This window comes from Chinchilla lanigera, unplaced genomic scaffold (assembly GCF_000276665.1).
Source record: "Chinchilla lanigera isolate Chin_1 unplaced genomic scaffold, ChiLan1.0 scaffold00172, whole genome shotgun sequence".
In the NCBI taxonomy this organism is placed as follows: Eukaryota; Metazoa; Chordata; class Mammalia; order Rodentia; family Chinchillidae; genus Chinchilla; species Chinchilla lanigera.
The window spans coordinates 228,884-252,499 of record NW_004955573.1 but is presented as its reverse complement, the minus strand read 5'-3'; the positions used below and the strand labels follow the sequence as shown (position 1 = coordinate 252,499).

The window sequence follows — 23,616 nt, the reverse complement described above, 5'->3', positions numbered from 1 at the left end:
TGGGGGGGACAAGAACTAAGGTCATAACAGTTGGCATATGGTAGAAAGGAGGGATTTACACACTATAATTCAAGAGGTAGCATTGACAGGATCTATCCACCTATGATTAAAATGCTAGTGTTACACCAATACCCACCTCACTTCTTTATTAATATTCTAGCTGAACACATAGCTACAGACTACATTTCCCAGCCTTTTTGTATCTGGCCAACTTCTGAGGAGGAGTTAGTGATGTGCTTGAACAGGAAAGAACTAGGGCTGCCTACTCAGTATGCCCAGCAGATGAGATTCAGATGTGATGGCACGCACTGCCTGGACCACACTGGACATAGGAATGGCAGCAACATGAGGAAGGTGGCAGAGAAGGTCCTACCACCCTAGAGTAATTATTTTGTAGTGATTGCTTAAGTGACTGAATTTTGGGAACTGTTTGTTATTGCAGCTTACTTAGTTGAAGTTTACTTAGACCTGGAGGTGAGAACATGCAATGCTCCTGGGTAGATGGGGTACTGTTCCAAGGGACTCAAGGAGAATAGGTCTGGGCAGAATGAAGGGCAGGGGAATGATTCATTTCAGTTAAAATACGTTGAGTCTGTGCACAGCGGTGTGCAGTGAATCCTTTTGTTGGGGAGGAGCTCTGATCAGAAGCATCCGCTGGTTTCCATGACATAAATACCCTCTGTGTGGCTGATTTCATGTCACTATAATTAACACTGTAGGGACAGGGGGCACAGCCCTCCTCAGAAGTTACAACATGACTTCACTGGACAACAAGCTGAGAGGAGCGGTGTACAGTGGACTCTTTGGGAGTGGGTCTAAGCTGACCTGAGTCGATACCAGCACACCACTGTCCCTCAGCTTCCAAAGGCAGATCTTCAGCCTGCAGCTGGACACAGGGAAGAGATGTGGGCTTTGACAGGCACAGTTACGGGGGCAAGTCCCAGCAGTGGGTGAAATCACCAAGGGGTAACATGATGAGAGAGAAGGCCGAAGTCTGGAGCCTGGGAAAACTGTTTGCAGAATGCTCCAAGGAGGAGAAGAGGCCAAGGAGAAGACTGAGAAAGAAGAGGTAAATTGCCAGTTGTGGTGGTGTATGACTACAATTCCAGCACTCTGGAAGGCTGAGGCAGGAAGATCACAATCTGGGCAATTCAGTGACTTAGTGAGACCCTGTCCTTTTTTTTTTTTTTTTTTTTTTTGGTATTGGGAATTGAACTCAGGACCTTGTGCTTGCCAGGCGGGTGCTTATGCCACTGAACTATATCCCCGGCCCAAGGAGGATTGCCTTTTGTGCTATTTATCTTTCTTTTTTTTTTTTTGTACCAGGAATCAAACTTAGGACCTTGTGCTTGCTAGGCAGGCGCTTGTGCTACTGAGGCATATCCCTGGCGAGACCCTGTCTTAAAATTAAAAACATTGTAAAAGGGCTGGGGATGTAGTTCAGTGTGAAGGCTTTGAGTTCAATCTCCAGTACTGAAGAAAAAAAAAATAAAAGAAAGAGGTAAAGAAGTGTCCCAGTGACTTCTCAGAGCTCGGTCTTCCACATGTACAGAGCTTCTGCCTTCTCAGGTCATCCACGGGCCACGCCTTACCTGTCTGTGGACCTCACCTCTCTCTTCTTTCGTCCTTCCTATTGTCATCTAAACAAGCTTCGTTAGCTCCTGTCAAAAAACACGTATTGGATGGGCCAGGGATATAGCTCAGTGGCACAAGTGCCAGCCTGGCAAGTACAAGGTCCTGGGTTCAATTCCCAGTACCAAAAAAAAACAAAACAAAACAAAAAAAAAACCAACCACGTATTGGGCTGGGGTGTGGCTCCACGGCACAGCTCTGTAGCACAAGGTCCTGGATTTCATCCCCAGCAGCAGCACCAAAAAAACCCAGTGCAGCCCACCTTTCTCCACCCCGCTGAGCTGTGATTCCCAAAGCCTTGGCCGCTGGGGTTCAGCCTACCGTAGTGGACACCTTGCTCTGACTGCAGATGCTCTGAACACAGCCACCGGCAACTCTCACTTCACTGCCTCCTGGGAACCCTTCTCAACAGTCTTGCTTCACCTCTGCAGCACTCAGCACAGCTCAGCTCAGCTCAGCTTTCCCCTTTGGGAACACTCTTCCTTTCCGGTTTTTAAAACTCCACACTCTCCTGATTTCCTTCTTAGCTCTTGGGTTCTCCTTTGGCAGCTTGTGCACTGCCTGACTTCTAAATGTAGGGGTTCCTCAGAGCTTGGTCTGGGACCACCTTGTCTTTTCCTTGAACCTTTTCATGACTTCATCTGCTCTATTGTGCCTCTCATTCTTGGGGTTTTGTTCTAACTCTGCTGAGCCCCAGACCTGCTTCTGCAGCCACCTATTGGACATTTCTCCTGCTACCCCAAACCTAAGATGTTCCAGTCCAAAACTTGATCTGCCTCCCCAAATGTTTCTCCTCCCAAATGTTTGGTTCTCAGTAAATGCTACCCTCATTGTTTTTTCGATGTCCATTTGCCAATGTCTCCTTTGTAGATTGTAAGCTCTTTGCAGCCCAAGAAGGTGCAACTGCAGTTCCCGGTTGTATCCTCAATCCCTAGGATGCTGTGTGATACATCACTGAGGGTCAGGAAATATGAGCTGAATGAGTTAAATAGAGAAGCAAATAGGCACAGAGACCAGGAAGCGGCAGCAGCAGCAGCAGCGTTCACCCTACAGAGATTGATACAATTAGATTTTAGTCCCAGGCTAATTTTTTGTTACTTTAGGGAAGTATCTGTACCCCTTCTGCAGACTGTAGAAATTGAAATAAATGATCTATAAGGTCCCTTCAAAATTCTAATGTCTAATGGACATCCCTTACCTATTGCTGATATATTGCTGAATTGGTAGGTATACATAAACAGAACTTGTGTATAACAAAAAACACTTTTTTTCTTAAAAATTTATGCTTCTAAACATTATTTGTAATGCATTTTATAAAGACTAAATGAGTAGTGTTTGTTTTGTTTTTTTTTCCTCGGTACCGGGAATCAAACTCATGACCTTGCACTTGCCAGGCAGGCACTGTGCTGCTGAGCTAAATCCCCAGCCCCCCAAGTAGTGTGTTTTGATACTGTGTTAGCTTTTCTGTCCTGGGGTGAAATACTTAATACCACAATTTAAGGAGGAGAGGTTTAAGATTTGGGTTTTGGTTTGGGGGATTCAGTACATGGCTTAGCTGGGTCTGAGGCAGAAACAGCATGGCAGAAGGGTGTGGGAGAGGGAGCAAAGCTGCTCAGCTCATGGTGGCCCAGAAACAGAAAGAGGGAAGAGAGAAGCCAGGGACAAAAATATACCTGTCTAGGTCCTGCTCCCAGTGACCCACCTCCCACCATCGCCCTACCTCCTAGCAGCACATTCAGCCATGAACTCATCAATGGATGACTCCACTGATAAGTACAGCACCCCTGTGATCCAACCACCTCCCCAAAGCCCCATGTCTATATACATGAGACTTTGGGGGACCTTTTAGATCTAAACTATTACAGGTACTTTAAATGACAGGGACTCCATGAAGGAGTGACTTAAACACTCTAAGGCACTCTCACAATCCATGGGAATCTATCTCATTCACAACCCAAGAGACTTGCAGGACAGACAGCTCTCAACACCCTCTCTGAACACACGTGGAAACTGAGACCCATGCTTACATATCTCTTTATTCAGGTGGTCCACATTGGGGTTTCATCAAGAGATGGTATCGACTACTTGCACAGTGAAGTCGTCAAGGGTGCCTGGGTTTGCATCTCAGCTCTTCAGGCTTGGTCTGTTACCATGACTACAAAATCGGGGTAATGAAGTACTGTGAAGATTAAACAGCAGAAGCATGGAACTCAGTAAATGTGAGCAGTTTTTACAGTGGCAAACAGCCCTGTACAAGTGTCTATAAAAGTCCTCACGGAGCAACACTGAGAAACTGGCTGAGGGAGGTAGGACTCATCTCGTACTGCATACCCAAGGGCTCACTGGGGCTTCACCACGTGTGTGTGTGTGTGTGTGTGTGTGTGTGTATGTGTGTGTGTGTGAGCACGCATGTTACTAGAAATTGAGCCCAGGGCCTTTACATTGAGCTAAATACCCCACCCCTGACCTCTTTTTTTTTTTTAATCTTTTGCAACAGGATCTCGCTAACTCGTTAAATTGGCCAGGCTGGGCTCATACTTGAGATCCTCCTGTCTCAGCCTCCCAGAGTGCTGGGATTACAGGCATACATCAGTGGTGAGCCAGGGTTCCTTTCACATCTCACCGAAATCAGAATCTGCTTTTTCTTTGCTTGGAAGCCAGGTCCCGCGCTGGACCGGATCTCTGTAGCTCCGCCTCCGGACGGGGCGTGACCTCATTAGGGTGGGGGCGTGGCCACTCCGAGAACTGGGACTTGGAGCTCCCTCTTCCCTGTCTGGAGCCGCCCAGTCCGGGAGGGGCTGGAGGTCCATCACGTGACCCGTAAGCGGGTTTCTTTTTACCCTCCCTTATGCCGGTACCACCTGTGTCAGCCCCAGGGGGGAAATGTCTTACTTCTTTTCGGGAAGCAAACCATTAATGTTGGTGCTTGTTGAATCCAAATAGAGTGGAGTAGTATCTTCTTGTGACTGAGTCTTTGCCTGAAATGGTGTCCTCTCTTTTGGTCTCCCCCTCCGGTAGTGGTCTCGCCCAGCCGGGCCCTGGGCGCGGCGGCGGCGGCCGCGTCACTGGCGGGCGGGATCCCTCCGCTCTGGGGAGAGCAGCGCTGGTCGGTTGAGTTGGGGTGACTGACGAAATCCATCCGCGTCGCCGCCGCTGCCGCCTCCGCCGCGGAGGAAGACAGGACCTCCCGTGCTGCTCCCGCGACCCCTTCGCAGAGTCCCACCGCCACAGGTACCTCCGCTGACAAAAGGAGTCCTCATCGCCCCCAGCCCCAAATTCCCGTGGGGGGAATTTCCTTTCCGTTTCTTTCCCCGCTCTGGCCTCTTGGGAGCGGACGTAACTCTCCAGACCTCCCCTCCCTTCCTCTGGCCCCATCGCTCCCAAACCCGGAAGGGGAACTGGGGGACCCTCAGCCCCAATAATGCATGCGGTCCTTGCACCATCGGCTGCATTTTCCTGACCCCAGGCCCCATTCCAGCCCTGCCTGCCTCTAGCTCCCTTAATAGTTGGGGGGCTAAATTCCGGGCTCCTCCAGGCCCCGTCCCGCCCCCTTACCCCCCCACCCTCCCGTCCGTCTGGGGTAGCACCCCTCGTGCTCTCTGGTGGAGCACCCGCGCCAGCATTCGCTCTGCAAGACTCCAGAATCTTGGGACAGACAGCAAGGCCTCGAGGCCACCCTGCCTTCGTCCCCACCCCACCCTTGATTTGCGCCCTGCCCGTGTTTCTGGCCCCAAACAAACTGGAGACCTCGGTACCCCAGTCCCTTTGCAAGGGCTCACCCCAAACTTAGCTGCCAGGCGCCTGCCCCTCGCCCAGTTTTCTTTCGGGCAAAATGGAGGTCGTGGGGGCCGGGAGGGCCAGGCCCACTGCGCTTCGCAGCGCGGGGCACTAGTGTGTGCCTTCCAGCTGCCAGATTGGGGACCCTCCTGTGCCCTCCCTTTTGCCCCGCCACACCTGCGGAGGCGGCGGCAACCCCTTTTCTGTTTGGGGCCCTGGCTGCTGTATCCCCAGAATCCGAGGGCTGCCGAGGGGGTCTTGGAGGGTGATGGGGACGGAGGGACTGGAGCGGGGCCCCCGCCTCCAACGGCTTCCTCCTGGCTGCTTCCTCTCCCCGGGTCCCGGGCTGTTGTCCACACCTGGGGTGGGGTGGGGGCCGTGCCCCCCGGGAGGGGCACCCCCCGGCGCTGGCGCAGAACTTACTGAGGGGGAAATGTCAGTGGGGAAGAGCAACGCCCAGCGCTGGGGAAGTGGAAGCTGGGTGGCCGACGCCGGCTCGGCGAGTGCAGTGTGAGCGGCCAGATCGCACAGGTGTCCCCAGGGCGGAGGAGGGGGACAGGACGCCGGGGGCTGGAGCAGAGCCAGCCAGGCCCTGGGGGACCCGGCGCCGCGCCCGCGGACTGCGCTCCTGGGGTGTGGAGGGCGCCGGAGCGGGCCGCCTGGGGCCGCCCGCGGCGCCTGGGAGAGAGCAGCTCCGCGCCCCGGGGCCGGGGCCTCTCTTCGGAACCCTAATTACTCCAGCGCGGCTCCCACGGGCTTTGCGGGCTGGGCGAGCGGGCGGCGGGCCGGGGCGCTGGAGGGGAGCAGCGGCTCGGGGCTGCTTTCCCCGGCGCTGTCGCCCCCACCCGCGTCGGACGGCTAATGGGGTGCAGCCGGCCCTGAGATTATCCAGGGTGAGCCTTCCCAAACCTATTAGTGCCCAATCGGCTTTTCCCAAATCCTGTAAACAGCTACCCCGGCCGGTTCTGGGGAGAGGCAAGGAGGCTGAGTCGGGCGGGGGCGATGGTGCTGGGGGTGGGGTCACCCACCCTACAGGTCTCTGCCGTGGATGCGGTTGCCTTGGTAACGGGGCTAGGGTGGGGGCACTTCACCAATGAGGTGCTCTCAGTCCGGGTGACGGTTGCCTAGGCAACCCCACGAACAGCCCAGCCTCCCCTCGCTGGTCTCCCCCCACCGTGGAAGCTGGGGGTGTGTGTGGAGGGTGTGCGGCTTGTGGGGGTGAATTTAAAGAGGCACCGCCCCTTTTAAAATTAGGTGCTGGGAGGGCGGTGCCTGTGCGGGCTGGGGCGGACGCCAGGTCTGTTTTCGAAGGGACTCCCCCCCTCCAGTTCCTGCCGCGAGTGTCCCGCCCGGTCTGCTGCTGTCCGAGGGAGGGGTTTCCCTTGCGTTTCCTCTTGCACTTCCCGCTCCATTTCCGGGGGGCGGGAAGAAGATTGGGGAAGTCGCCTGTCTCTCAGCCCCGTCTCTCCGGTGCTAGGGTACCAGAGACCCTTGTCCTGCCCGGGGAGCCGTGCCCCCCCTTCCCCCACGCCGAGCTCACCCCTTCCGGGCCGCGCGTCCACCCCGCCTTTACCCCTGCTTCCCCGGCGGCAGCGGCCTTGGGGCCTGACGTCAGCCCTGCATCCCCCAGGCCTCGGGCCAGCGGCCAGGAGCTGCCTCCCCCAGCCCCCGTCCCGCGGCCCCCAGCCGCCCCCAACCCCGCCCCACGGGCCCGGCGCCATGAGTGAGCTGGAGCAACTGAGACAGGAGGCCGAGCAGCTCCGGAACCAGATCCGGGTGAGGGCCTGGCCGCTGCTGGGATGGGAATCTGAGCAGGCAGGGCCTGGCAGCTTATGGGGATTGCTGCCTGCCTTGCTGCCTGGAGGGGGCTGCTTGGGCGATGGGGAGGGTACCCTAATCTCTGCATGTCTCCTCTTCCCCACTGCCTTTCCTCCTGTTTCCTTTCTCTTTCCTCTCTTTGCCCAACCATCTTGTCTCCTGCTTTTCTCTGGCTCTGTCATCTCTTGCAGGATGCCAGAAAAGCATGTGGGGATTCAACGCTGACCCAGGTGAGGCGGCTGCAGGGCTGGCCTGGGGATTCAGGAGGCAAGGGTTGGCTGGGTTGGGGTCCTGTCACCCGGGTCTCCCTGAGTCCTTGTGTCTCCACCTCCAGATCACAGCTGGGCTGGACCCAGTGGGGAGAATCCAGATGAGGACACGGAGGACCCTCCGGGGGCATCTTGCAAAAATCTATGCCATGCACTGGGGGACAGACTCAAGGTGTGTGCGCGGCCCGGGGTGAGGCTCTGTGCTCAGCTTTGGTGCTCATAAGCTCAGGGATGATCTTACATTGGCCGGAGCAGCAGTGGAGGGAGGACAGCCTCTGAAGTCTGACGGGGTTTGAGCATTCTTGAGAGGCCAGGGAAAGCAGGCCCACACTGACAGGACACCTGAGCTACTGCTGGGGTTGTCTCAGAAGAGCCTCCAGATAGGAGAGGATGGCCTGCCTCCACGCCCTGACCTGCTGCCTCTCCCCACCTGTACCCCAGGCTGCTGGTCAGCGCCTCCCAGGACGGGAAGCTCATCATCTGGGACAGCTACACCACCAACAAGGTAGAGGAACTACCCTAGGGAGGTTGAGATGGGTCTGGGCTGCAGAACCCTGGCTGGCCTTGAGCCTGGGCACTACCCGTCCTCCACAGGTCCACGCCATCCCGCTGCGCTCCTCCTGGGTCATGACCTGTGCCTACGCGCCCTCAGGGAACTTTGTGGCCTGTGGGGGTTTGGACAACATCTGCTCCATCTACAGCCTCAAGACTCGAGAGGGCAATGTCAGGGTCAGCCGGGAGCTGCCTGGCCACACTGGTGAGAGGGGCCCAGCAGGGAAGGGCTCTGCTGTGGGAGAGGGGCTGTGCTGCCCCCGCCATTGAGACTTGGCTGACCAGCCCCTTTCCCCAGGGTACTTGTCGTGCTGCCGCTTCCTGGATGACAACCAAATCATCACCAGCTCTGGGGATACCACCTGGTGAGGCCCCACAGGCGTGGGCAGTCTGGGCTCAGCCATACTCCCTGCCTCCCTGTCCCACTGCTCAGTAGGACTGCAACCTGAGGCCCTGGCCTCCCACCCACAGGCTCCCTGGGCCCCTCCCACAGACTGTCAGGGCTGGCTCACATGGTGAGGGCATAGAAGCCGGGAAATCTGCCCTTTACCCCATCTCTGAGCCCTTCCTTCTTGTCCCCTTTCCAGTGCCCTGTGGGACATAGAGACAGGCCAGCAGACTGTGGGTTTTGCTGGACACAGTGGGGATGTCATGTCCCTGTCACTGGCCCCCGATGGCCGCACCTTTGTATCAGGTGCCTGTGATGCCTCCATCAAGCTGTGGGACGTGCGGGATTCCATGTGCCGACAGACCTTCATCGGTCATGAGTCCGACATCAACGCCGTGGCTGTAAGTTGGGGGAGAGTCCAGTAGCCCCTTTCTAGGTCCTGGCTGCCCTTCACCCCTGCCCACTGTATATCTGTCCTGCAGTTCTTCCCCAACGGCTATGCCTTCACCACGGGCTCTGACGACGCCACTTGCCGCCTGTTTGACCTCCGGGCCGATCAGGAGCTCCTCATGTACTCTCACGACAACATCATCTGTGGCATCACCTCGGTGGCCTTCTCACGCAGCGGCCGGCTGCTGCTCGCGGGCTACGACGACTTCAACTGCAACATCTGGGATGCCATGAAGGGCGACCGCGCAGGTGAGGCCTGGGTGCTGCGGCGGTGGGCAGGGCCCGGAGCCCAGGTCGGGCCCGTCACCTTCCTTTTCCTCAGGTGTCCTTGCTGGCCACGACAACCGAGTGAGCTGCCTTGGGGTCACTGACGATGGCATGGCTGTGGCCACTGGCTCCTGGGACTCCTTCCTCAAGATCTGGAACTAACTGCCCCAATCCCAGCTGGGCCCAGGGCGGGAGGGGCCCTGCCCATGCCCACACTACAGGCCGGGAGCTCTGGGGCTGGGTCCACACCAAGCCTCCCTCCCTGGGCCACAGGGCCTCGGGTCCCTGCTTCCCCACCCAGGTTTGGTTCCTCCCGGGGCCCCCACTGTGGAGATAAAGATGGGGATGGTATGGGGGAAGAGGGGGGCAGAAAGCCCTTATCCTTTTGCCGCCCTGGAGTCAGGGCCTCACCTCTCTGGATGACCAGAGGCAGGAGGTGGAAACTCCAGGGGTGGCTTTTTTAAAACTGGTTTTATTTTAATTTTTATTATATTTTCAGTTTTTCCATAAAGGAACCAATTCCAACTCTGTACCTGGTCTCCTCCCTTGCTTTGTCTTCTCTGCTCAGCGCAGACCATGGACAAAGGACCCCACGAAGCGGGGGTTGTGGGAGGAAGGACTTTGCCTCCAATCAAAGCTGAAGCCAGAGGCAGGGGACCCTCAGCTCTAGCAGGGTCAGATGTTCCCAGAGGCATATTGCCCTGCACTGCAGTCTCCCTGTCCCACAACTCCTTTCATTTCCAGCCCTGAGCCTTGGCCACTCACCCAAATCCCTCCCCCAGACAAAGCCAGCAGGAGCGGTAGACAGGGAGAACACACACCAAGTTTTATTGGGAGTATTTACATGGGGCAGGAAGGAGAATGGGAAGTCACACAGGGTGGTGGGGGGCACTGTGGGTACAAGGCAGATGAGGGAACACAGAATGACCCCTTTTCTACCCCAATCCCAGGAGGGGGGCAGCAGGGCCCAGGAAGACTGGGACAGGACAGCAATGGGATCTGAGTCCCTGGCCGGGGCTCAGGGCTTGTAAACATTGACCACTCTCAGAGGGGATGGGGTGGGAGAGGGCTCCCCCTACACTTCCTCACAGGGTTAAGGCCTCTCCAGGCTCGTGGGCCCCCCAACTCAAAAGTCTCTTTAGCTCTGGGGGGAAGGGACAGGAAGAGACAGGAAGAGTGTCCCCCCTTCCCCTGCATTGGCTGTGGCAGGGGCAGGGCGGTTACATTCAGTCACAACAGGAATCTCCCCTCCCCCTCTAATGCCGCCACACTGGCAAGAGGGAAGGGGAGCTGGGGGGCCAGCAGCAGCAAGACATTTCCCCCTGGCCCATCACCCCCTTATTGCTTTAGAGAGAATATTGTCTTTTCACGGACACTTAACACTGTCAAAACCAGGGAGAAGTAGGTGGAGGGGCCCTGCCACCCTGAGGCCAGCTTTATCCCCGACACTGACCCAGTTGCCACTTTGGTGCAAAAAAAAAAAAAAAAAAAAAGGAAAGAAAAGTCCTCTCTCGAGATAGATGGGGAAAGAAACTGGGGCAGCTCCCCACTTCCCCAGGGCAGTAAGGAGCAATACATTCATGGAGGGAGGCAGCGGCAGTCTCGCCCTAATACTGCACTCAGCAATGAGGTCGATGGGAGAAGTTTGATGAGAATGCAAAAGATTAGACAAACTACCAAAAAAACAGAAAGAAACCAAAAACAAAAAAACAATGGAGACAAGCCCAGGTGGGAGTTACGAGAAGTCGGTGAGCAACAGGAGACGCGCCTGCACTCTAGACCCCCGCCTTACCCGACACTTAAAACACATCGAGGGGAGGCCTCTTGCTCCTCTCCCATTTGGTCAACGAGGGGTCAGGCGCAGAGCTGGGTGGTCCATACCCCACATGGCGGGCTGCAGGGCAGGGCTCGCTCGTGACAGTCCCTTGCACTGCAGCCTCAGCCCTGGCCACCCACTCCTGGCCCTTGAGGCTCTCCTGCCCCTCGACAGCAAGGACTCGGCCGAGAAGCAGCGCCTTCCCAGCTCCAGGAGGAACCGCTCTGCCCCTCCTCTGGGGGCACGGCGGGGGCTTGGGAACCAAAGAATACATTCATGTGGCAAGGCAGGGAGCTGGGGCTTTCGGCGTCACACGTCACACCAGGCCGTCTCCCAAAATGGCAGCGGTGGGGGAAGCCCCTCAGCAGGCCTGAGTCCAAGTCCCGCCCCTGACAGAAGGCGGTCACCAACTGGCCTTTCCCCATCGCCCCATCAGCTAGCGCATGGAATGGCAGCTGGGGGCTGAGGCGACTTGTCCAATTTGTGCAACTTTCCCCCAAAGCAGCGAAGCCAAGGGGTGACTTTGGCCCCCACCTCGGACACCTCTGCCACAGTCACAGCAACAGGGGGCTGCTCACAGCGGGTCCGGTGGGCGGGCCACTGAGGGGGCCTCGCTGTGCAAACTGCTAGGGCCCCAGCTTTGTTACCCCAACAGCCCACCTTCCGGGGGGCAGCAGGGTAAGTGCAGCCTCAGGGGCCAGGCAGGACAGGTCCGTGGGGCGTGTGTCCCCACTGCCCCAAAATAACAGTGTGTTTTTCCTTTCAGCCTTTTTTTTTTTTTTCATTATTTTTCATTTTTCTTAAAAAAAAAAACAACAAAAAAAAAAACGGAACAAAACTTCTGTGGACCTTCCATTATCACACTATCTCCCCAGGGAGAAAGTGTACCTAGAATCTAGCTTTTCAACAAATTTTTTTGTCTCCTAACATTTTCTTCAAAGTCATTTAAAATTAAAAAAAAAAAAAAAAAAAAAGGAGAAGAAGGAGAAAGAGGAGAAGGAGAATTTATTTTTTTTTTTTTTTTTTTTTTTTTTTTTAGCTCAGTGGCAAAAGCGCCTGCCTGGCAAGCGCAAGGTCGTGAGTTCGGTTCCCGGTCTGGAAAAAAAAAAAAAAAAAAAAGAAAAACCCCTTCCCCCCAATCTGTAAAGTGCCTCGTGGTGGGTGAGTTAAGGTGCATCGTGTGGTTTGTAACAAGTGCTGGGGACCCTGCCCCTGCTCCTCCTCTGCTCCTTGCTGGGAGCCTGCAGGCCTGGGACCCAAGGGTCCAAGCTGCGGCTGCCACTCCTGGCCTCCAGCCCAGGGGGCTAGTGGGACGGGCTGGTCAGTAGTCATCCACGCTCTCGATCTCACCAGAAGGTCCATGCAGGGAGTACCCTGAAGCCAGAAGAACCAGGCGTGAACTCCCCAGACTCCTCTGGACCCCTGAGAAGGAAGCCAAGCTCCTTCTGTAGCCCACCACCCCCACGCTCACCCAAGATGCTGGGGTCGGAGTGCAGCATCAATGCCCGCCTCTTGGCCTTGGTGCCCTCCCCAGGGCCAAGTTTGGTGCTGTGGTTGGCCTGAAAGGCTGTCTGCAGGGAGGCACTGCTCAGCCATACCTCCTAAGGCAGCAGAGAGGATGGTGAGTCAGGAGGGTGCCAGGCACCCCTCCCCAGACCCCCTGAGAACTTACTTGCTGCTGATGCTGCCGCTGCTGGCTAGCTTTCTGCTTGGCCCTCCGCTCCAGGAATTGTTTGGCAAATTCTTTGGCTTCCAGGGTGTCCCCCAAGCAGGAACGGATATAATCATGGACATCATAGGGGGACTCCACTTCCTTGAGGATTGCAACAGCCATGGGCACTGTGGGGAAGGCAGCACCGTCAGGTACACCTGGCCAGACCGGCAGCCCACCCACCAGCACGGCTGGCTGGCTGTGCGCCATGCCCTACCATCCAGGCTGCCCGTGGTGCTCAGGGTGTGCAGCATCTGCTCACACCACTGGGTGAAGCCGTCCTGGGGCCTGGGGATGCCCTGCAGCAGCTTCAGCAGCTTCTCTTCTTCCTCTGTCTTTTTGCGAACAGGCCGTCCTGACAGGTGGCTATAGGAGTCACTGAGGAGCATAGGGAATTGGAGGCCAGAGATCAGCCCAGGATTCAGCAGCCCCTTCTCTGATCCCCTGGCCCTCCAGGTCTCACACCCACCTGAGGGACGGGCTGCTCCGGCTATTCTTCAGGCCGAGGCCACGGGCCAGGCTTCCACTGCTCTTGAGGGTGTCCTCCCAGAGCCCCAGGCTGCCACCGCCACTGCCCCCGCTCTTGTCGGGCCCGCCCCACAGTGGCCCGGCCTCAGAAACCCACTGGTTCAGGGGGGCAGCACCCAGGCCCCCAAGCTGCTGAGATGGCAAGAAGTCAGGGGGCTCTAATCAGAAACCCAGGAAAGCAAGGCAGGGCAACTTGTTTAGGTGGCACAGGGAGAGGGAAGAGGTGAGAGTCACACAGAAAAGGTCTCAAAACCACACCGCCAAGGAAGTATAGAGGGAGAAGCTGGGCCCAGTGCCCACCCCATCCCACCACCCTGTGCCCCTGCCCACCAGAGCTAGGGAGGGGGCGCTGCTTACCGAGCGGTGGTTGGCGGCCTGGGCCCTTGGTGGCTCCCGGGGCACAGGCGGCTTGTGCAGCTGCCGCTCGCCCTCCAGCTGCAGCTCCAGAAGCGTCTTCATGGACAGACCCTGCTTAGCCAAGCCAGCCCAGAGTGGGGGTGGCGAGCTGGGTGCAGGTGGCACAGGAACTGCGGCTGCTGCTTGCTGCTGCTGCAACAGCTTCAGAAGCAGCTCTTGCTGCCGCACCTGGCAGAAGAAGGAACACTTGGCGGGTGGAGTCGGCAGCAGCCCCAGTGCCGGGCAGCCACCATGGTAAGGACACTGACCTGCTTGCGCCGAAAGAGCTCCTCCTCCTCCTGCCTCCGCTTCTGCTCCTCCTGCTGCTGCTGGCGGCGCTTTTCCTCACGGCGCTTGCGCTCTTCCTCCTCCCGCTTCGCCCTGAGCTCCACTTCTCTGCGCTCCTGGAACTGAGCCAGGGCAGGTCAGAGAGGGAGAAGCAGCCACCCTCCACTGGCCTGTGTGCCCAGTCCAGGCTGCAAAGCTACTCACTTTATGCTGCAACTGGAGCTGTTCTAGGATTGGACCCTGAGTCGAAGAGTTAATTGGTATGTCCCAAAGACTGGTCTCACCACCTGCAGGAGGCATGGACTGCTACAGGAGGGCTCTCAGGCCTGGCCCCCGTCACAGGAGTGGCTGTAGCATGAGGGTAACAGGCAGACCTGCCCCATCTCACCCAGAGCCAGCCAACCAGCCACTCACCAGACTGTGATGAGGCTGAGGTATGTACGTCCCAGAGGGGGCTTGAATCCGGCACCGACAAGGATCGGCTAATCGTCGGGAGCAGGTTCTGGTCTCCACCTCTGAGGAGTAAACCACTCACTCTCAGGGCCCTGTACCCACTTCTGTTTGGCCCTCTTCTCCTGGCCCCATCCTCAGAACCCAGATACCCATGGCCACACAGACCTGGGGGGTTTGAGAGCCTGGAGCTGCTGCAGAAACGTCGTGAGCTGTTGCTGCTGCGGCGGTGCCAGGTCCCCCATAGCTGCCTTTTCCCGGAGCGAACACGGCGGGATCTGGCGACTGCAGAGACAGACGGCATAACAGTGGGCCACATGGTACCATGGGCTGGCCTGAGGGCCAAGCTCACAGCCCCGTACCTGCCGACCAGCTGAAAGAACTGCTGGTGCTGCAGCTGCTGGTACAAGGCTGCCGTGGCCAGCTCCTGCTGCTTCTTCAGCCGCTCCTGGTCCATGTTTCCCTGCATGGGGTGAGAGTGTGGCTGGTGTGCACAGCCAGGAGGATGGCCCCTGGGGAACTGCCTGCTTCTGTCAGCACACCACCTCCCACCAGCCCGCTCTGCGAGGGCAGCACAGGAATGTCGTGCTCACCAGCAGTGGGGGTGGCGAGGGACCAGGGGCAAAGGGCACACGGCCCCACATCTTGATCACTTCTCCCAGAGGCTGGAAGCCCTCATCACAGCCGCGCTTCACCAGCAGGGACATGGAGAAGTAGCCGGCCTGGAACCATTCTGCCATCTCCTGGGTTGTGAAGGGGCCTGGCCAAGCATGTGAGAAAGGCAGGGGACACCACCACTAGGGTCAGAGGGTGCACTGACAACACTGAGCAGAAGGGCTCTGCACAACTCTCCTGCTCCCATAGCTACCTTGGATCTCGCCCTGTGGGTCCTTGTAGAACCACTTGCGGGCAGCGCCGTGGCTGAGGGGGAGGGCAGTGGCGGCTGTGGAGTGGCGCAGGCCCTGGGTCTGCATGGCGGCCGTGAACTGCTCCTCTTCCAGGGAGCTGTCCTGCAGGGAGGCCACTAGCTTCTCTGCCTCCTGGGAGCCCAGAAGAGAGGCAAGGCTGAAGCCAATCAGCGAAGCATCAGCATGGGAGCATGGGGCTGGGGTGGGTGAAGAAGGCTGGGTCACGGACTGGGCAGGAGAGAATCTGGAAGGGTGGAGTCAGTGACGGGGGCAGGTGAGCAATGACACTATGCTTGCCTTGGCATCCCCATACCTGCTGCAGGTGCTTCAGGCCCTCTTCATCTTCCAAGTCTCCGGGCGGGGGAGGAGGGGAGCCAACACCAGGACTCAGCTGGAGTCCCCGCATGTCATCTCCTAGAAGTGAAGGAGGAAGTGGGCAGGATGCAGAAAAGGGGACAAGACAGTTCCCAATCCACCTTCCAGACAAATGGGTTCCCGCTGTAGCCTCCCTCAATACCAACAACCTGTGCACCCCTTCTCCACCGGCACTGCCCATGCATGTCCCCATCACACCTACCTTCAGCTGCGGGGAGTTCTTTCTCCACTGCTTCGTCGCCCTCCCCATTCATGCCCCAGAGCGGGCCCAAGGTGGGCAGTGGGGACGGAGAGGTGGACTTCTCTGCAGGCGGCAGTGGGGGCAGCTCTTTCCCACCTGGAGGAAAAGGATAATCACAAAGCCTGGGGTGGTGGCACATGCTGGTAATCCCAGCATTCTGAGAGGCTGAGGCAGGAGAACTAAAAGCTCAAACTTAGCCTGGGCAACTAAATGACTTAATGAGACCTTGTCTCAAAATAAAAGGTAGAAAAAGATCAGAGATGCAGATCAGTGTGAAGGTGAAGGCCCTGGGGTTGACTTCTTCGTACTGCAAAAAAAACAATGACCACCAGGACTCAAAACCAAACTGTGGAGGGCTCTGCATGCAAGGTGACGCAAAGCACTGCCTGCGGCCTCAGGCAGCGCGTCCATCCTCTAACAAAATGCTGTTAGTGCAAACATCCTGCTGTATAGTGGATCTCCGACCCACACTGCAGGACATCAGCAGGCCTGTGCTCTGAGGAGCTTCGCAGGGATTTCAAGGCCATCCTCATGGGTGATCTTGCCTCATGAGCTTTCAGCTCTGCTGCTCTGGGTCCCTCCCACCTCTGAGCACCTGCTCAGCTTGTGGTCCTAAGCAGCCTGATCCTACAGTTGGGTGGGCAGCCAGCACCCTGCCTGCTGACTGACACCACCAGCCCGCACCCTCCTACCCCGAGCAGCACCTCAGCTCACCTGCCTCAGGTCGCTCCTCATCCAGCCCTTCTGGTGCCTCTTCCTCTTCTTCCTCCAAGCCCTGGAAGTCGAGCTCTTGCTCCTCAGGAATGGGCTCCTTGGGGCCCTTCTATGTGGCCAAGGAGAAGGAAGTACATGGTGAGGGAAGCCAGGGGTCCCAAATGAGGCACACACTTCCCTACCCTTGCTCAGCCCACCTCTCCTCTCCTCGAAGATACCTTGAGAGGCAAGAAGGCCCCAGAGGCATCGAAGGTGCCCATCTCCTCATCCTCATCATCAAGGCACCACTCTGGGAGCCCGTCCTTGTCATCGTCGAAGCCATCCGGCCCTCGGCACCTCCGGAGATGAGAGCTGCCTCCCCCACCCCGCCCCTCCTCTTCACCACACCCTCCTCGCTCCCCACGCAAATCGAATTCAAACTTTCGACGCCGGTCTCCATGCTCCCGCCAGCCAGCAGAGCGGGGGCCGCCATCTGGAAAGAAAAAGAAGACTGGCACCCACATCAAGCCAGGATCGCCCCTCCTCTGCTGTTCACAGGACTCCCCAGGATCACCAGCACTGCTCTCCTCCAGGCCCCACCCCAGGAAGCCTTGTGCTCCGTCCAGTTCCCAAACTCCCAACACCACTTTGCCCAATCTCACCAGGGCTAGCAGAGCGCCAGCGATCACCATCTCGCCGGGGTCCTGCCCCGAGTCTCCAGCTGCCCTCTTCCTCCTCCTCCTGCTCCTCTCGAAGTGAGCGCCAGTTCTCACTGTCCGAGCGGGCATGCTCCTTCCTCGGGCCAGCCCCGCCCTCCTCAAACCCAGACCGTGCTGGCCGTGGGAAGAGAGCACAGTGAGCAGGACGGCTGCCTTGGTAACTGGTAGGCTCTTAACCCTGCCCTCCTGCCTCTACCACTGCCCCATAGCCCTCCCCCTCGGAGGGGCACCCACCGCACTTGCCACTCGCATACCTCCATCCCTCCTTGCCGACTTCTCAAACCGCCTCTCACCTCTGCAGGAAAGAAAGGTGTTGGTCAAAAACAGTATACATTCCTCCCGACCCTGCATGATTGTTACACACCTTGTCCACTCTGCCCTGGGGTAGGGGTAGAACAGAGGAAAGGGGAAAATCAGGCTCAGGAGAAAGGAGCACAGTCATACAGAACAGATCATACGGCCAAACAGGCTCTAAGAGAACAGGAAGCAAAGGGCAGGCTGGGCCCAGCAGGTCAGCAGGCACAGGGGACTCTTGACACAGGTTTTACATGGTGGGTCTCTGCTAACTCTCAGTCTCCTTCTGCATACCCTGACCCAGCCCTGGGGTCCTCCCTGGCTCTGCCTCCATGCCACCTCCTTCCAGCCCCACCTGTCATCCCAGCTCTGGCTTCGCTGGATCTCCCGGGGGTTTCGCCCAAAGGCGCCATCGCCTTCTTCGATGCTTCTTTGGTAAAAGCAACTGTCACCACGGCCACGGCCTAGAGGAGGACAACAGACACACCTGGATCTAAAACCCAGCAGAGTGTTTCTCCATGCCGAGGACCACAGGCTCACCCTTGCCCACCCCTGAACCTGCAGTACCCCTCTACCTCGGCTCCTCGTGCTGCCCCTGCCACGGGAGGTCCCAGTCAGCGGGGGAGCGGCTCCTTTCCCCATCAGCCTCAGCACAGCCACGCTGTTCACGGACAGGGAGAAGTTCCTCTGAGGAGGGAGCCAGGGGCGGGAGTGAGGACCCAGCACCAGACCAACCCAGCTCCCCAAATCTGGCCCCCACAGCCTCGCCTGGCCCAGTCCCACCTGCTCCTCCTCGGTGAGAGGCTCCAGGGCCAGTGGCTGTAGAGGCTCCTCCTGCAAGACCGCGGCAAACTCCTTGTCCTGAAGTTCTTCAGGGACCTGAAGCAGGAGGGCCAAGACTCCACAGCTCAGGGCCTCTCTCCAGCTGAGGCCACAGGCATGGGCACCACTCCCCGCTCCCTGGGTCGCCACCACACCTTGTCCTCCTTGACATACAGGGCCAGCATCTCCTCTCGCCCGTAGCGGTAGTCAGCCAACTTGTACTTGGGCATGGCAGGGGAAGCGGGTGGTGAGGCCACGCTGCCTCCGCTGGAAAGGGCCCTCAGCCTGCAGCAAGCACAGAAGAGGAGAGCGCCCAAGGTCCCAGCTCCTCTCCCACAGCACAACCGGCCGCACCAGCCTCAGCACGTGTCACTCACCACTCGGGCCCAAAGTTGAGCGTCTCTGCTGCCATTGTGGAGCTGGGGTGCTTCCCAGAAGTCAGGGGGTGAACACAGCAAGGAGGACCTGGCGTGCACTGTCCAAACACCTGTGGGGGCATGTGCACACAGGGCATGAAGCTGTAGTCTCTGTGCTTGGCTGCTGGTCCCCACCTTGGAAGGCACTGTACTGGGCCTTGGGCATGGGTCACGGGCTGGGAAAGGCTCACCTAAGCCACTGGCCACTCACACCATGAATTAACAGAACTGAGTCAGGGCCGCCGGTAAACCTGGGGATGCAAGAAAACAGAGAAGCTAGAGTCCCTCCTGCCTCTGCAGGGCACCCTCCTGCAGCCCAGCATTTACCTGGAGTCTTGCCGGGGAAGCAATGGGGGGCTGGGCCCTCTTCAAGCAGGGGCTGGCGCTGGAGCGAACTATGGTCCCCACGCCACTGGCTACTGGTATGGCCTCAGTACCTCCCAGGAGGGGTTTTCACTTCTGGGAATGATCCTTAAAAGAAGGGGTTAAATCCGTGGGTCAGATGGCATCCCTGTCTCTGCTGCCCTCCTCCTTCAGGCCTAGAGAGGCGCCCAACTGCTGGGGGCACAAGTAGGACACTAGCTAGATGCCAAGGGGTGGCCAAGAGCACACCAAGCCTGGCCTCAGGCCATCTGCGCACTAACCCGGAAGTTCCAACAGCAAATGTAGCAGGGAATTCAGTAATAAGGTGACTAAGGTAGGCATGGTCACTCCTGGCCATAAAGCAAGAAAAAAAGCCACAAGTGTCTGAGAGAAAGAAAGGTCATGAATGAAGGATTAGACAAACCTGGGAACAAAACTATTTTCCGCAAGGAAAACAATCAGGATTGGCTGCTCTTTCCCTAGAATCTAGGCACTGGGTCAGGGGAGCAACCAGCAGAAAAGAGACAGGAACTCTTCCAGGGCCAAAGACAGTCACACAGGCCAGGCTCCTGGCATGTAAGCCTGGCCAAAGTATCTCAGGGCTGGTCTCCCCAACAGGAATATGCACCCAGCCCCCCTCCCGCAGACCAACAGCAGCTGCTCCAATGCAGGGGATGGGGCAGGATGTCTTCTGATACAGCTAGAAGAACCTCCCCTCACCATAGAGTAGAGAGCAGGTCAGAGTCACTGAGGCTCACAAGAAGTGGTGATGGGGATGGCAGCAGTGACCAGTTTCTCTAAGGAACAACAGAGGAGACTCTTGAGCGAAGGCTCATCCCTGAAGGGACTGAAGCAGAGAACGAAGGGCAGGTAGTGTCCAGGGGTGCTTGAGGGCTCGGTCACTGGCCGGGAGGGAGGCTGGACCGGTGCAGGTCTGCAGTGCCCATCCACTCCAGGACGCCAGGTCTGCGGGGAGGAGGGGAGGCTTCTGTCAAGGGTCTAGGACAGGGGCTCTCTCACCCACAGTCAAAGCAAAACGCAACGACTGACACTGGGCTGCCCAGAATCACAGCAGCCAAGGATCTAGAGTGAAACACCTAAGCTGGCTAAGCTCCCCGGGCATCTCCTTCTCCTCCTCCTCCTCCAGAGCTTCGGTGACACTGCGGGTGTGGGGCCCCACATAGCACAGTTTCTCCGGCTGCAACGAAGGAGGCCACAACCCTAAGGCAATCTAGCGACTGGATGGACTTGAAGACATAATCAGTGGGGGCTGGGGATTTAGCTCAGCGGCACAGCGCCTGCCTGGCAAGTGCAATGTCGTGAGTTCAATTCCCGGTACTGGAAAAAAAAAAAATCAAAAAACCAAAAAAAAAAAAAAAAAAAAAAAAAAAAAAAAAAAGAAAAAAGAAAAAGACAATCAGTAACACAGGCCAGTCACAAACACAACACTGGAGGATTCCTCTCCTCCAGGGCAAGAAAATCAAACGGTGCAGAGGAAGCGGGTGTGGAGCTGCTGAATGGGTCCAGGTTTCAGCAGAGAATGAGGAGAAAGCCCTGGATATGCAGGTTTGGTGGCAACAGCTGCATAACACAGCAAGGAGAACATAACAACCTCAGAAGTGCACATTTACAACTGGTCAGTGGTGAACCTTCCATCAACAATAAGAAAGCTCTAGTAAGGCCAATGGTAAAGCACATGCTTAGCATGCACAAGACCCTGGGTTCCATTCCCAGCACTGCAAAAAACAAGTAAAGAAAGAAAGAAAGCTTTAGGAGCAAAGAGCCTTTTAGGGAGAACCACTGGATACCTGAGCCATTCTGACTACAAGAAAAACGCCCCACCTTCCTTCAAACAACACCCAGGACAGGCAACTTTGAGACTCTTCATTCATACTGGGACAGATGCTAATCCTGGGAGCACAGAAGGGCTGTAGGGTGGGACAAGCGAGAACGGAAGGGGCAGCCGAGGCAAAGTGAAGGCAGCAAAGATCCAAGAACCAGGAGCACAGGAAGCCAGCACCAGCGAAGCAGGGGCTGGGCCACCATGCGGTCTATGCCCTTCCCAACAGAGTGCCTCTGTCCCACACTGCCTGGAAGCAGTGGATTCTTGGTTGGGGGTGACTCTCTGCTCCCCAGAGTTTTGGCCATGGCTGGAGACATTCAAGGCTGTCTCAACAGGGCTCAGGGGTGTGACGAGCATCTCTTAGGTAGAGACCAAGAATCCTGTAAGACACCCTACAATGCCCAGAACAGACTCGAAGACAAAAAAAAAAGTATCTGGTCCACAATTGGCAACCGTGGAGAAACCCTCACCCATGGGTCCAGCAAAGCCTACTCGGCATTTATGGGGAGAATGGAAGAGAGAGAACCAAGAGTGTGCTCATTCACTTTCCCCTCAGAGCAGCCGGGAACGATTCCTTAATTACACTATCCCATGAGAGAACGCTGAAGTCCTGCCAGGAGAGGAATCCCTGGGAAAAGAATAGATTAAAAGAAAACCAGCACCGACCCCAACTTCATCTGTCACACTCTCCAGGCCAAGCATCTGGATCCCTTTCTAACGGAGAAAGGGTTGGGAGAGGTAGCCGGTGAGGACCAGGGTTCCTGCCCCTTCTCACTCACCTCTTCCTGGCTGTGTGGGCTACGGGTCTCCTCTTCATCACAGGCCCACTCCAGCTGGTCACCTGGCCCCTGGCTCTGCCTCAGCCTGTCTATCCAGCTTCTGGCCCCTCCACAGCCTTTCTCTTTCAGGTTTCAGGGCACCTTTATTCCCCTAGCATCTGAATTACTGCTATTAAAAGGCTGCCCCCTACTGGAGGCAAGAGGAGAGGGTACATGCCAGGAGCTCCCAACTTGCTTGAAGGACCTGGGAGAGAGCCTGTGCTCTGGGGTTCAGACCTCACCAGAAAGGGAAAGGATGCAAGGATTGGGCACTCTCACCACGCACTAAGTTAAGGACATTATTTCCTTACTCCATCACCCCTAAAATTAGCCCCGATCCAGAGCAATGTGCCTTGGCACCGCCCAGTACCACCTTGTTAACACAGGCAGAGTCCTCCACGTCCCGGCGGCCCCGCTGCTGGGAGGTGACAGGGCCCTTCCTCAGCGGCTGGGAGAAGGCCTCCGACGCCGAAATGGGCTGCAGCCTGAGTTCCCGGCCGGTCAGGTCTCCCAGCTCTCTGCAGTTGCGTACTAGTTAGCAGTTTTCAAAGCACTTTACACACTACCTCATTTGATCCTTTCTGCCCACTTGCCCAGCCTGGGGCTCTAGCCAGGGAAAACAAGGCAGCGAGCAGCGGCTGCAGGGTCAGGGCACCCCCAAGTCCTCAACGCTACCCAAAACTGAGGAGAGAACTCTGAGGCTTCTCTGGCGAGTTGGAAGACATTTTTCATTTTTTAGACTTCTAAAATCCCTCACATGTCTCCTCTTGGCACCTTTTCTTCTCTAAAGTGGGGCCATTTTTTTCCTATTCCAAACTCCAACCGCAGATGTAAAAGCGTGGGGGAGGGGAGCTGGGATCCCCAATCCATCCAATCACGCACAGTACCAATGGGCCCTCAGGCTGACAAAGCCAGTCCAGAAGTGTAAGCACACAACCCACTTGACTACAGTCACCATCTGGGACCCACAAGGTGTCTGGTCCGCCGGCAATGGCAGGAACACAAAGTCCTGAGGCTTCCTCACATCCCTCCCAACTGGAGGACCAAGATCTAGGGCTACGGGGGAGCAGGGCTGGAGGGTGGCAGGCCCGGGGCTGCACCCAGAGTCCCAATTCCCACTTGTAAGCAGCAAAAGGGAGCAGCTCGCTCGTCCCAGGCATGGGTGGATCGCTGAGTGCAAGACGCTGGCCCGGCATGGAGGGCGATCTTTGGGGAAACAGCACTTTAAGAAGCAAAAGAGAGAACAAGCCTGGGATGGGCAGAGGAAAGACCCCGCCGGCAAGTACCGTATTTACTTAGCGTTTTCCAGTGGCCAACGCTGGAGTGAAACAAACCCACAACTAGACTGGGAATTGTAGTAACAGCTGGGTCAGGGAGGAGACACTAGGTCTCTTTCAAGTTTCTTGGAGAAAAAAAAAAATAAAAAAAGGCAAAGTGTGAGTGGCGGCGGCCAGGTAGCTGCTGCACTAAGGCAGGGGCGGGGAAGGGCCTGGCCGGGCCTGGCGACGCAGGGGAGACCCGCGGCCCCTGCTCCGGGCAGGTGTTTCCCGCGGCTGGGCAACAGGGGGGAAGAGGACCCTGACGACCAAGCACTGAGGTGGCCGCTTGAGACGCAAGAAACGGAGGTGAGGAGCCCGGCGAGGCGCTCGGGTGGAGGGGAAGCTTCCATGTTGGCCAAACTGGCGGAGCGCTTGGGCCGGGAGCCCCGCAAGCCAAGGCCCGGCTAGCGGAGAGGGGGACCCGGCGCCGCGCCGCGGCCGCCCCTGGGGAGCGCGGGGCGCG

The 23,616-nt window shown here is 57.2% G+C and overlaps 2 protein-coding genes across 4 annotated transcripts; one reads left to right on the top strand and one right to left on the bottom strand.

Annotated features, from left to right (window-relative positions):
- Positions 1–4,759: 4,759 nt before the first annotated feature.
- Gnb2 (guanine nucleotide binding protein (G protein), beta polypeptide 2) lies at positions 4,760–9,685 on the top strand. Its single transcript, XM_005413702.2, has 10 exons — positions 4,760–4,863; positions 7,040–7,185; positions 7,419–7,457; positions 7,562–7,668; positions 7,938–8,001; positions 8,091–8,253; positions 8,347–8,413; positions 8,636–8,837; positions 8,919–9,135; positions 9,209–9,685. The coding sequence occupies exons 2-10, from the start codon at positions 7,129–7,131 to the stop codon at positions 9,313–9,315; spliced, it is 1,023 nt and encodes a 340-aa protein (XP_005413759.1). The 5' UTR covers positions 4,760–4,863; positions 7,040–7,128; the 3' UTR covers positions 9,316–9,685.
- A 2,389-nt stretch (positions 9,686–12,074) lies between these two features.
- Gigyf1 (GRB10 interacting GYF protein 1) lies at positions 12,075–23,574 on the bottom strand. 3 transcript variants are annotated; one of them, XM_005413697.2, is made up of 27 exons: positions 21,796–23,574; positions 19,138–19,281; positions 19,002–19,061; positions 18,772–18,881; positions 18,550–18,679; positions 18,356–18,451; positions 18,148–18,259; positions 17,928–18,036; positions 17,533–17,573; positions 17,222–17,392; positions 16,799–17,052; positions 16,581–16,689; positions 15,828–15,962; positions 15,564–15,664; positions 15,211–15,382; positions 14,936–15,102; positions 14,705–14,805; positions 14,511–14,627; positions 14,307–14,407; positions 14,097–14,179; positions 13,874–14,014; positions 13,566–13,793; positions 13,150–13,340; positions 12,898–13,058; positions 12,642–12,808; positions 12,441–12,570; positions 12,075–12,343 (listed from the first exon to the last, which is right to left on the bottom strand). In XM_005413697.2, exons 4-27 carry the CDS (start codon positions 18,804–18,806, stop codon positions 12,291–12,293), a joined length of 3,105 nt encoding a protein of 1,034 aa, XP_005413754.1. In that variant the 5' UTR covers positions 18,807–18,881; positions 19,002–19,061; positions 19,138–19,281; positions 21,796–23,574; the 3' UTR covers positions 12,075–12,290. The 3 variants fall into 3 exon arrangements, with proteins under 3 accessions (XP_005413754.1, XP_005413753.1, XP_005413755.1); XM_005413696.2 differs by lacking the exon at positions 21,796–23,574 and adding an exon at positions 19,894–20,494; XM_005413698.2 differs by lacking the exon at positions 21,796–23,574 and adding an exon at positions 19,932–20,494.
- Positions 23,575–23,616: the final 42 nt, after the last annotated feature.